This window comes from Diplotaxodon limnothrissa, linkage group LG15 (assembly GCF_057381915.1).
Source record: "Diplotaxodon limnothrissa isolate DT_005_m linkage group LG15, D_limnothrissa_male_GT1.1, whole genome shotgun sequence".
Classification (NCBI taxonomy): domain Eukaryota; kingdom Metazoa; phylum Chordata; class Actinopteri; order Cichliformes; family Cichlidae; genus Diplotaxodon; species Diplotaxodon limnothrissa.
The window spans coordinates 24,089,199-24,102,354 of NC_140610.1; the positions used below are offsets into that span (position 1 = coordinate 24,089,199).

Genomic DNA, 13,156 nt, shown 5'->3' on the forward strand with positions numbered 1-13,156 from the left:
ATAATGACCTTGTACATTTGTATAATTACATTTTAAGATTTTTATAAATTAGTCTTTATTCTAAATTCTGCTACCAGGGAGCTGGTTCTCATTTGATGTTTAGTGACAATAAATGGATTCTGAGTTGAATTCTGATAGCACCCCACTATGAGATCTGGTAACCGTGCACCGGAAACGTTTCGTTCAACATCCGGGTCAGTTTTCCTCACGCTGCAAACAGCATGGCAGCGAAAAACAAGCAACGTAAAAAGTCCAAAAAAGTGACATTTGAGGCCGAAGAAAACGAGCCGGAGGCGAAAAACAGCGGCGGAGAGGAGGATGAAGGTGAAGAGAAGAATACGAAAGAGGAGGAGAGAGAGGAAGAGGAGCTCAGTCTGGAGGAGGTTTTACGGCTCGGAGGAACTAAGGTGAATTTACCTGGTGAAACAGGGCCAACACTCACAGAGTCAGGGAGCGTTTTAACTTGTGAAGGTCGGTTTGTTTTTATAGTTTTCTGAACTGACACGAAAGTTTATGTGACGTAAAAGCACAGTCCCCGGACAGTTTATTAGGTACACTTTGCTGTTACTGGGTTGGATCCACTTTTGCTTTCAGAGCTGCCTTATTTCTTCATAGATTCAACAAGACGCTCGAAACATTCCTAGGAGATTTTGGTCCTTAATGACGTGATCGTATCAGACAGCTGCTGCTCATCCATGATGCGGATCTCTTGTTGGTGCTCTCCTGTATTGAGCTCCGATCCTTTTGGAGGCCATTTGAGTACAGTGAACTCAGTGTCATGTTCAAGTAACCAGGAAGGCTGTGGTGTTTTAACAATGCTCAGTTGGTACTAAGGGACACAAAGTGTGCCAAGTAAATATCCCCACACCATTAGACCGCTGGCTGAACAGTTGTTATACACTCAGGATGGATCCATGCTTCCATGGTATTATTTACATAAATAAATAAAAACGTATCAAATAAAGTAAACATTTAAATACAATTTATACACAAATGTTAATCAGAATTCTTTGTCACATATTTTTAATCTTTTCTTTGTGGTTCTTCTCTACGTCTTTAGGCCGACTATATCCTCCTCGCCGGCCTCGAAGACTCCAACGAGCTCGTTGATGGCGGCATGAAAGGAGCGATAGATGACCTGGAGGAGGGCGAGCTGGAGTCATTCATCACCAAGCTGGGCATCCGGGCATACGCGACGCAGCAAACCATTCCGGACAAGCCTGAGGGTGAAGCCGCCACGGCTGCCACAGCTGCTGGCGAGAAGAAAGCTAAAAAGGTCAAAGTGGAGAAAGCAGAGGAGACGGCACCTGACACTCAGCCCAACGTCGTCGATCAGAAGCAGAAGAAGACAAAAGAGGCGCGGGTATCGGCGGCAAAAAAGGCGAAGCAGAGCCAGACCGTGTTTGAGTTCCAGCCACGGCAGGTGCTGCTGATCAAACCTGGTGGTAAGTGGTTCGAGCTGGATTACACAGAAGAGGGCTCGTCGGCGCCACAGGATGCTGCCCTGGTCTCGCAGTACAAGACGCTCGCTCAGCAGCTGTTCGAGGCTGAGGTGACCCTCTACAAGACCAAGAAGAGCTTGCAGAAAGGCGCCAACTCGGCCTGGATGAAGACAGTTGTCTCCTCTGGCGTGCTGGCGGACAGAATGGCAGCCATGACGGTTCTGATTCAGGACGCTCCAGTGCACATGCTGGAGCACGTGGAGAACCTAGTCACCATGGTGAAGAAGAAGGGCAGTCGGCGGATGGGTCTGATGGCAATGGACACGCTGCGAGAGCTGCTGCTGTCCAACCTGCTACCCGGGGACAGGAAGCTCCGCACCTTTGCCCAGCACCCGTTCGACCAGCTTGAGGAGAAGGCCAGCGGCAACCGCGACGCCCGCGACCGCCGCCTCATCCTCTGGTACTTTGAGCACCAGCTGAAGCACCACGTGGCTGAGTTTGTGGTGGCGCTGGACTCGGTGGCTCACGACACAGTGCCTGCCACCAAGGCAAAGGCGTTAGCCACTGCCCATGAGCTGCTGTGCAGCCGTCCAGAACAAGAGAAGGCGCTGCTCACCCAAGTGGTAAACAAGCTTGGAGACCCCGAGTACAAGACGGCGGCAAAGGCATCGTACCTGCTGGAGACACTGCTGCACAAACACCCCAACATGAAAGGGGTGGTGTGCTGCGAGGTGGAGCGGCTCCTGTTCCGACCCAACATCAGCCCGAAGGCGCAGTACTACGCCGTGTGCTTCCTCAGCCAGGTGATCCTGAGCCACGACGAGGACGGGCTCGCCGCCAAGCTCATCACCATCTACTTCTCCTTCTTCCGTGCCTGCGTCAAAAAGAAGGACATTGAGTCGAAGATGCTGAGTGCGCTGTTGGCGGGCGTGAACAGGGCGTATCCCTACACCAGCACCGGGGACGACAAAGTGAGAGAGCAGATGGACACACTCTTCAAAGTGGTTCATCTGGTGAAGTTCAACACAGCCGTGCAGGCGCTCATGCTGCTGTTCCAGGTGATGGACTCCCAGCAGAGCATCTCGGACCGGTACTATGTGGCTCTGTACAGGTAAGGAAAACCTTGCCTGGCAGCTTGTTTGTGGGCTCTAAACAGACAACATTCAGGTGTTTACTTTCTCCACCTGTGTTGCAGGAAGCTGCTGGACCCCGGGCTGTCGTCGTCCTCCCGCCCGAACATGTTCCTGAACCTGCTGTACAAATCCATGAAGGCTGACGTGGCGCTGAGGCGGGTCAAAGCCTTTGTCAAACGGCTGCTGCAGATCAGCGCCGAGCAGAGCGCCAGCTTCGCCTGTGGGGCGCTCTTCTTGGTGTCGGAGGTCATGAGGGCCAAACCGGGCCTGAAGATACTGCTGCAGGAGGCGGAGGGGGTAAGAAATCTCAGAGGGTGTAAAACTGATGCTTTAGATTTTCCTTTTGGACAAAAATGCTCTCAAAGATGAACTGCTTTAAACTTTTGAATTATGGCTTCATTCAGAATGAGGAAGAGGAGGCGTTCAAAGACCTCGCTGCAGATGATGATGATGAAGAGGAGCGATTCGTGGATGCTGACAAACTAGAGGAACAAACAAACACAGAGGCAGAGGAGGTCAAACCTGCAGCATCATGGGTACATCACCAGAACCTGGAAGGTCTGTGAAACGCAAAGATTAGGGCTGACGTTCTCTGTTTGAAAACTGTTGTTGAAGGATGGGTTTAATCTAACATAACCGCCAGTGCCCCTGGTACTTTCCACCATTTCCACCCACTGTCTTCCTGGGAGGCTATTGTTTAATAGCTAGTTGTTTTGTTTTAGCTTCATGAAACTAATTGCAGATTTTTTTTATTTGCCTGAATCAGGAAAAACTTTTAGATCATGTTGTAATCTCTATTCCAGCTAATTTTGTGTGTTTGTTGCACCTGGCTGATTAAAATAAAGCAGGACAGTAAATAAGAAGACGAGCTTCATCATGTTTGTTTCTCCGTCCTGTTTTCTTTCAGGAATGAAGAGTGTTCAGAGCTACGACCCGCTGCACAGAAACCCGTTATTCTGCGGTGCAGATCGCTCGACTTTATGGGAGCTGCAGAAGGTAAAAAAATCTGTCCTAATAAACACAAAGTTCGTAACCAGAGCTTGTGTTCACAAGCTGCTGTGTATAACCTAATGTCTGATGTTCTCTGCAGCTCGCTCTGCACTTCCATCCGTCAGTGTCGCTGTTTGCAAAAACCATTCTGCAGGTAAAAGCCCCGCCCCTTTCCACATGCTCAGGAGCTCTGTAGTCGTCATGATTGTTGCTGTTAATGTTTGATATGATTTTATTTCCACAGGGAGACTTCATCCAGTACTCTGGGGACCCTCTGCAGGACTTCACCCTCATCCGCTTCCTCGATCGATTTGTCTTCAGAAACCCCAAACAGCTCAAAGCAGAACGTAAGACAAACAAGCACCGAATTCTATTGGATGCATTTTGTAAAATGGATCAAAAATGATGCAACATAAACACAGATGGATACAAAATGATCACATGTAGATGGGAAAATGACGAAAACTGGTGTCAAATGTTCACATTTGTGAAATAGTTCAATAAATAGTTCAAATAATTCAAAAAAGAAAGGATGATTAAAACAAACGGACTTAAAAGAGGAACAAAAACAATGAAGAGGGGATGAAATAAAATACAAAAAACGCACAAAGCTGCAAAACAGCAGCAACCTGCAGAGAAACAAGAGACAGTGGACGGTAAAGACAATCTAAATAAGTCTTTACAAGCTAAAAACGACAGAAAAATAAAAAAATTCAAACTCAGAAAGATGGAAAACGATAAAAAACATCCTGAAGAGTTGTTATTATTAGTCTGTGGTTTCATTGCTGTCTCGGCTCAAAACAGATTTAATCACGCTGACTTCACACATTGTGACAGTTTATTGACGGTTTTAATGAACTAATATTAATAATTTTAAGTGTAAACTTTCGTTTTTTTAATATTTTTTATTCTTTAGAAAACACCGACGCTGCTGTGATGAAGCCCAAACACAGATTACCTGTCAGCTTGCTACCAGGTAACTTTAAACAAATTTCACACTTTCTATGTTTGTTTTTTTTCCTTCACCTGCTCTGATGTCAGATGAAGTGTGGATCCTTTAAATTATTTGTGTGTGTCAGTGAACAGCGCAGAGTTTCTGTCCAAAGAAGAAAGTCAGGTTCCTGTTGATGAGATCTTCTTCCATCGGTGCGTCCCAGCAAAGTCACCTGACATATTTCCATTGTTTTTTGATTGTATTCTGTTTAATGAGTTTTGTTTCTTTGTTTCATTCGTCAGCTTCTTCAAGAAACGACAGCAGGAGAAGCAGCAACGCCGGCCACGAGGTGACGATGACGACGAGAGCCTGGAGGATGTGGACGATGATGAGTTTGAGAAACTTCTTGGTAAATAAACCATCGTCTCTAATTTAATGCTCAGTATCTCCTCATGAAAACATCACAGATCCTTGGTTAATGGCTTCAGTCGAGACACTTGTACAGTTAAATTTATAAACACGGATTACATAAAACACTGACATTTCGACGTAAACAGAACTGCATTTAAAATCTTTTATATTTCAAATAAAAGGTAAAAATTTAAATCGCAGGCTGATCCAGTCTGAGTGTAGTTTGGCTCACTGTGAGTTTGGCCCACACGTGCCTGATAACACCTGGGCGTGATCCTGATGATGGGAGGATCTTCCTGATGAGGAATCGGTGAACTCCTGGCCAGTCTGAGGTGCTGTTTGCTGCTGCCCTTCAACAGTTAAACATTTGGCACGTGTGCTCAGTGTCAACCTGCTCTCATCCGTGAAGAGACCAGGCCGTTAGTGGTCGACCTGCCGGTTCTGGTGTTCGCGGGGGAATGCTCGGCTCTGGGCTGTGACAGGGTTCCCGCTAAAGGACAAGCAGCCCACCGGAGGCTGGCTGTGCTCCTCCTGTTCTTCCTCCTTTGCTTGTAGTATAACTTAAAGTTCTCTGGCTGAGTAACTGTTTGTTTGTTTTTTGGCAGACACCTTTGAAGGTGATTCGTACTTTACCGACCTCGGCAGTGATAATCTGGACTTTGCAGGGTGAGTTTTCAGGTTTACTCTTGGGTTTTATTTCCATTCATTTATTGATTTACTTTGTCATTCTTAAATTTATTTTCCTTCTGTTTACAGTATTATTGTTTTATTTATTTCTGTATTACTGTTGCTACACATGGGAAAGCAAATACAGGAAATACTAGGAAGAGCATTATGTTGGTATTTATTTAGTCTTAAAAACAGAATAATCTGATTGGCTGTGAGACTCGAACACGATTTTGGTTTTGTTTTAAAAAAACAAATAAAGACTTTAAAGACTTTTACACACTGACTGAACCATCCTCTTCCTCACAACGTTTTTTGTTTTTCTGTCAGTAATGTAAAGAGTAAAAAAGATAAGAAATCAGGAGACGACTCTGAGTCGGACGTGGACAACTCGGACATGGACGACCTGGACGATGAGGAGGTGTCTCTGGGCAGCATGGACGAGGAAGACTTCGGAGACGAACTGGAGGAAGAAGGAGGGATGTTCATGGACCCTGATGGAGACGAAGAGGGTGATGATGATGATGAAGGTAAAAAAATATGACAAAGTACGAAAACTTATTTTAATCCAGCTTTGTTTCGAGTGCCAGTTCAATATTCTCTGTTTTTAAATTAATACACCAATACCTTTATTTTTTTCTGCCTGTATAAATGTCTTTTTTGTCATTATTTGACTTGAGATTATATTGATGTTCATATATTCAAGTCCACGCTGTTATGAGTTAAAGGACAGAATCGACCTGAGCTCTTACAGACACCTGATCCTTCTCCTCTTCTTTCAGTTCCTGAGCTGGAGGATGAAGATGCTGCATTTGGAGGTCAGTACCTTTAGAAATCCTAACCACTGTTTTTTACATACTGAAGAGGGAACACAGTGCATCATGGGATATCTGAGCCAATAATCTGTAAGCCTATTTTAGACGAGCACCCCATAATTCAAAGAAAACTACTAAACATTTACATTTAAGGTTCTGGAACCAGTGAAGTTTAATCATTATAAAAATACAGATTAATAAATTCAGTCAACTCATCTGTTAAAGCAGCACCTAATTAAAATATAATATCTTACAGTTAACTTAAAAACATTTAATAAATGAATGCAAAATTTGGGGTTCTATGCTAAATTATGAAAGATGGCTGGAATTTATCCTTCTGCTAATGTGGAATTATTCTGCTTATTTTCAGCTCCTTATTTTCATTCTTGGACTCTTGTAGAGCAGCTTTGCATGATTCACATTTCAGAATAATCCTTCCCTATCTTATACTGAGTCCATGCTCTGTCTGAAATGAGCAGTTATAGCTCCTCCTCATTGGCTGCCCCTCACAGAAGACTTGTCAGTGGGGCGTTTATTCCTGTGATGGCCATATTCAGAATATTTGCTCTTTGTGACATCATAAAGATCCAGGAGGAGGAAAATCAGTGTGAAACTGAGTGTTTAGAGCAGTCTGAGGCTGAAAGGATTAGCTGTGCACGTACTAAGCTCCTTATTTGAACTTGGGCCGTGTTGAATATGAACGTCCATCACTGGAACAGAAGATATGAGAGAAAATAATTCTTTTCAAATGTAATATTGAAACTGGGAAAAACCTTTTCCACTGTATAGATTCAGAAGACGATGAGATGGAAGCTCCAGACATCACCCCACAGACCAAGAAGGGAAAGAGAAAATCCTCCGAGGAACTCGACTTCTCCGGATCTTTAGGTTAATGCTGGATCTGTAGCTCAAAGAATTATTAACATAATTTAATGTGTCAGTTTGTTTTGGCTGTGTATAGAAAACTCAGTCAGCGACTCTGGAGGTTATTTTATTGATCACTGTTCAATGTTTCAGGTTCCAAACAGAAGAAGAAGAAGGAAAAGAAAGATGCAGCCATGTTTGCTTCTGCTGAAGAGGTCAGTTTGACTTCAGAGAATTCATGGAAACAAGCACAACAGGATTATGGAATCATAAATATTTCAAAGGTCTTATAACATCATTATTGTTCTTTTTTTATTTTATTTTATTTATTTTTGTCAGTTTGGCTGCCTGCTGGATGAGAATGCCGGCTCCAAGTTTGACAACATCGGGCTGAACGCCATGGCCAATCGAGACAAAGCAGGTGAGATCACAGAGCTTCACCTTGAACAGCTCATACTACTGCAGGAGCAAGCCCAGTGGCCACCTGAAGGCTGAGGATAGGATTTTGTGCTGCGATGCCTTTTAAAAATATGACCTCTAGGTCATCGTTATGGTTTCTATTATAATTACAGCACCTGAAATGTTCTGTATAACTAAAATGTTCATTAGTAAGTTAGTTTTATTCCTTATATTGACCCAACAGCCATCTCTGTTATTACAGTGATGTCATTTAATGGACCTTGAAACTAAGAATGATTACATTCAGACTGACATGTGAGAGCTGAAGGATGCTGAGGCTGTTTCAGGTTATAACAGGGTTAAAAACAAACAGACGAGATGAAGGCCGGTGTCTCACGTTTCATAACTTCTCCACACAGTGAAAGTGCTGTCAGTCCCACTCAGCTGCGCTGCACAGATAAACCAAATGTGTTTTCTTTTCTAACACGTCCTGTGTGCAGGTCTGAAGCAGCTGAAGTGGGAAGCTCAGCGCGACGACTGGATCCACGGCCGTGACGCCAAGACGCTGCGCAAGAAGAAGACCACGTTCAACAAGAAGAAGATGGGGTTCGGCCAAGCCAGGACGGGAAGCGGGACGTTTGGGAGCAAGAAGAAGAGGAAGTAGATGACGAGGATGCTGAAGATGTTGGCCTAAAGCTGAGGGACACCTTCGGTGACCACGCCTTCCTCGTCTGTCTCCCGGACGCTGTAGATTCCCGGACACTCAGCGGTCTCATCGTAAACCGGGAGGACGCAGACATAAAACGGTGTTTACAGATTCAATCTGGGGGCTGGTGAAGAGGAGCCACATTTAGCTTGTTTTATTTTTTTGTAAAATCAAAGACTTTGTGCTGAACATTTTGCTGCAAATCTCATCTGGATCATTCCATCTCAGTCCATCATGTTTAAAATAAACTTTGGTTTTAAAATGCATAAATGAATACTTCATGGGATGAAAGCAGGGCTGTTTCATGATGTTTTTGAGGGAACATTTGTGTTTTAAGGTAAATATCTGGTCCTGTGCCTCTATGAAAATGGACTCTGAACGAATGAAGGATGCTTGAAGTTGCTGAAATATTTAGATGTCTACAGCCTGTAGAAACTTTTGCTTCTCACACAATGTTGTTTACACAGAATTGTCTTAAAACAGTCTAAAAGTGAATCGTTACACTCGTTAAAGCTTAAATGTTGGGGGAAAAGTTCACTGTGATATTTCCAGGTATGACGCAATATACAAAGTCCAAGTAAATTTATTAAATCCAAAATTTGTTACGCTCTTCTCTCACATATAACTCATAATTATGTAGAGAAGGGAAATATTGCTTTGTTTTTAGTTCCAGCCTCATGGCCCAAATTTCTCTGGCCAATGAGAGGGTGTGTGCCGCTGTGCCGTTTTCTTGGTTTGTTTTTCACCTTCGGACTGTTTTCAAGAATATCCCGTGTCTTGTATGTGAGAAGCTCTAAATAAAATCTACTGTGGTTTCTACAAGTCTCCAAATCCGCTGTCGGAGATCACACATTTAAATATTTTAGGGACTTCAAACGCCCGTTTTACGTTAACTGGAGCTGCACTGCTGACGCTCCACATTCATATTTACTCTAACACATTTGAAGCTCTGGGAGTTTTCTAGATATTGGAATTTTAAAGTGCTCCCTCAAAAAAAGGATTTCAGAGTGATCTGTAAAAACATCCCGACCTTCATCCTCAGCTGTGAGAGGCTGAAGTCTATGAGTGCGATAATTCAAGCACAACCTCAAGAACTTCAAATTGAGACTGCTGGTGTGTCTACCAGGAGGCTGGTTATTTTTGAGAAATCTCATGATTCGTTCCTTTTAAGAAGTCAGAATTTTCTTTCAGGCAAATCTGAGCTGACATGGGATGAGCCTGTTTGACACATAAGCAGCAGATTTCCTTGTGTCTTAACAAATCAATTCACATAAAACCTGTGTTTGTGTGAGACAAACATTTAAGTGTTTCATGATCCTGTTCAGTGTGTTTACAGGTTTAATGATTGTTTCTGTTTGAACATACTGATCATAATGTGCCATTTGTAGAACGGTCTGCACCATTTCAAGGTTTTGTTGTTTTACATTTACAAATTTAAATTGGTTCAGGTTTTTTGTTGGTGAGGTACTAACCATTAAAACTTATTAAGTATCAACTGGGATAGGCTCCGGCTCCTGCCCGCAACCTGAATTGAATAAGCAAAAGAAGATGGATGAATGGATAAAATGATCAAATATAGCAGTTAACATTAAACCATTTTAAATGTAATTTAATATCAAGCAATACTATTTTTCTGATTTTCTGTCGCTGTTTCACAAATTCCTAACTTTTAATAGACCAAATGATTAATCTAGAAAGTATTTTGCAACTGAACTGATGGGAGATTATTAGGTACACTTGCTCAATAAATGTGGTCATTTTAAATTAGTTTACAAATTGCTGTAAATTAGTTTACAGCAAGGTGGCACGGTGGCACGGTGGTTAGCACTGTTGCCGCACAGCAAGAAGGTCCTGAGTTCAATTCCAACATCAGGCCGGGGTCTTTCTGTGTGGAGTTTGCATGTTCTCCCCGTGTTTGCGTGGGTTCCCTCCGGGTACTCCGGCTTCCTCCCACCGTCCAAAGACATGCACTTAGTGGGGATAGGTTAATTGGATAACCCAAATTGTCACTAGGTGTGAATGTGCGAATGAAAGTGAGTGCGAATGGTTGTCTGTCCCTGTATGTTGGCCCTGCGACAGACTGGCGACCTGTCCAGGGTGTACCCCGCCTCTCGCCCTATGACAGCTGGGATAGGCTCCAGCGCCCCCCGCGACCCTGAAAAAGGATAAGCGGAAGCGAATGGATGGATGGATGGATAGTTTACAGCAGTAATGATATAATTAATGTTATCAACAGACAAAAAGAAAAACTAACTGATTTTGTACAACAGCTATAACACCTCTTGTGGCTGTTGTTAGTTTACAGCTACTATATCAAACTAAAGTAATAGGAAGTGCAAGAATGTAATGCTAAAGGTCAGCAAAGAAAAAGCGGGAGTAACAGGGACATCAAGAAAGTTCATGAATACACACACACACCTCTACATATATATGTATATCCATTGATCAATAGCATAGTGGTAACACCACTCGCCTTTGGAAGTTCAGGTGAGTGGTTTGACTCCCGACCAGGGTGTCTACAAATGCTCTCGCAAGAGGGAACCAGGATGTCAGGTCAGGGGGAAGGGGGTGGCTATAGCTCAGGTGGTAGAGCAGGTCATCTACTGGAAGGTTGGTGGTTCGATCCCAGGCTGCATGCCAAATATCCTTAGGCAAGATACTAACCCCATGTTGCTCTCCGATGCATCCATCAGAGTGTGAATGTGTATGAATGTTAGACAGTAAGCACTTAACAGTTAGAAAAAGTGGTTGTGTGATTGGGTGAATGAATTAGTTGTATAAAGCGCTTTGACTGCTCATATAGAGTAGAAAAGCGCTACATAAGAACCAGTCCATTTACCATATCATCACCCCCACTTGAGATTGTACTTGGGTACCAAGTGTGAGACAAAAACCCCCAAAAAGAGGTTTTTGGGTTTGGCTGCTTCATACAGCAGCAAATATATACAAAGTATGTGTGTTTAAAAATAACAACAAAGGCAGGATATCCTTGACTGGGCTGGATACCAGCCACATTTAATAACTTCTCCACAGAGAAAAGACAATTCCTGTATAAATGAATGAGGTCTGATGAGTCTTTACAGGAAGTGATGTCTTTTTTCCTAATGTGCAGTGCTGAAGCAGCCGGGAGGCTCCAGACTCAGATGCCAAGGCGCTGCACGTGATAATGACGATGACGTCGATGGACACCTTCAATCCTGTTTGGCTGACCAGGCCTCCTGGTCTCTCTCTCGGATGCCGTAGATCCCCGCCCACTCGTTGGACTTGTAGTAAACTGGGAGGAAGCGGACGTCACAAAATTAATTTTGTTGTGTTGGAAATTTGTGGGTTGAGAGACTGGCAGCAGAGCTGTGCAGCTGATTAACTTACAGAAATTATGATATGATGTTCACATAAAGCAGAAGGAAGGTTTATAAACATGTTGTTTATTTTATGGCTCAAAAAATCAGGTTGTTCTGCAGTAAATGTGTACCTAATATACTTTTACACATTACTTGATTTAATGTATATTGTCTTTATTTGGTGCTATGTTGGTATCTTCAGATGAACTTCAAAAAAACTTTGTTGTTCTGCTGAAATTGCACTAATCATTTTTATTTTCATATGAATTGATTTATTTCACCAACTTGGGTTTTAATTGATTTAAATATGACCTCATTTTCATCTGTTGTATGTACATTTCAACGTTATCTGTGCTCTGACATTTTTATTTTCATACGTTGTGCAGGTGTGTTTCTGATTTTCTAATTTAGTAATGATTTTAAATCTGGACCACACTATATAAACAGTAATTATTATTATGAAAGAAGCCAGTGTCCATGTTAGAGTTGAAAAACACCTTCTGCTAAGCCCCAGTTTGAACCTGGAGATTCTTCTTACCTTCTAGGATGGATGGGAACCTCCTGTTCATAGTGTTCCTGAAATCTGCAGGTGGTGCAGGATATAAAACATGAAATTTAGGATGATATAAAGCCAGACCTATTTCAGATCCATTTAACATCATAATTTCATACCTCGACTGGTGTCCATTGTGTGAAACAGACCGTAAGCCCCGAGGACGCCCAGCAGCTCCAGAGCAATCACGCCCTTCATGAGCTTCTTAGCCAGCGGCTCCAGAGGTTTCGGAGACATCTGAGGGGAGACCAACAAATACAAACAACTTTATTTACAAAGACAGGGATAGACAGCGTGTTCTCTTCTTTCATTTTGCCTCCATTATGAAGGTCACATTAATTCATTACACTGCATCTAACTTTCCTGATAGAATATTTTTATTTCACTGCTACACAGAGGTACTCAGCTCTGCACCTCTAGTACAGATAACAGACAGCAGACCTCGCTCTTCAGTGAAAGTTAAAATAATGTCTGCACATATTTTAGATTAGAATGAGAATACCTTATTTTATTGTGATTATATGTAATTTTGTACATTTAAAACCTATAACAAAAACAACAGATCGTCAATATTTTATATTAAATTCAGACAGAAGAAAAAGGCTGTAACTTTATTTTGAAAATAGTTTGCTACTCTTCCAAAATAAAAATCCGAGTTGGATTTTCAACCTTAACGCGTTTGTTTAATGACAGCATGACACAACAAGCCGGGCACTCAGGAAACATCAATATGTTAGCAAACGGTCGCTTATTTCTTCGTTTTGAACTGAAGGCGTTTTATTTAACGCCTTTGTTACGTCTGAACTTACCTTATATTAGATTTGTGGTACTTGAGATAAATGAATAACTGCTTTAAATCTAAATCAGAGCACTATAAATTATATCAGTAGAGTAAACTGCTT

The 13,156-nt window shown here is 42.6% G+C and overlaps 2 protein-coding genes across 2 annotated transcripts; one reads left to right on the forward strand and one right to left on the reverse strand.

The window, feature by feature from the left end:
- Window positions 1–221: 221 nt before the first annotated feature.
- LOC146617578 (CCAAT/enhancer-binding protein zeta-like) lies at window positions 222–8,797 on the forward strand. The gene is made up of 17 exons (XM_085372144.1): window positions 222–407; window positions 1,061–2,553; window positions 2,638–2,872; window positions 2,980–3,133; window positions 3,483–3,571; window positions 3,666–3,719; window positions 3,810–3,912; window positions 4,482–4,541; window positions 4,645–4,711; window positions 4,802–4,908; window positions 5,516–5,576; window positions 5,907–6,106; window positions 6,359–6,394; window positions 7,181–7,279; window positions 7,409–7,470; window positions 7,595–7,676; window positions 8,155–8,797. Exons 1-17 carry the CDS (start codon window positions 222–224, stop codon window positions 8,316–8,318), a joined length of 3,252 nt encoding a protein of 1,083 aa, XP_085228270.1. The 3' UTR covers window positions 8,319–8,797.
- A 2,754-nt stretch (window positions 8,798–11,551) lies between these two features.
- LOC146617579 (protein CEBPZOS-like) lies at window positions 11,552–13,156 on the reverse strand. Its single transcript, XM_085373311.1, has 4 exons — window positions 13,064–13,156; window positions 12,374–12,491; window positions 12,240–12,284; window positions 11,552–11,634 (listed from the first exon to the last, which is right to left on the reverse strand). Exons 2-4 carry the CDS (start codon window positions 12,489–12,491, stop codon window positions 11,552–11,554), a joined length of 246 nt encoding a protein of 81 aa, XP_085229437.1. The 5' UTR covers window positions 13,064–13,156.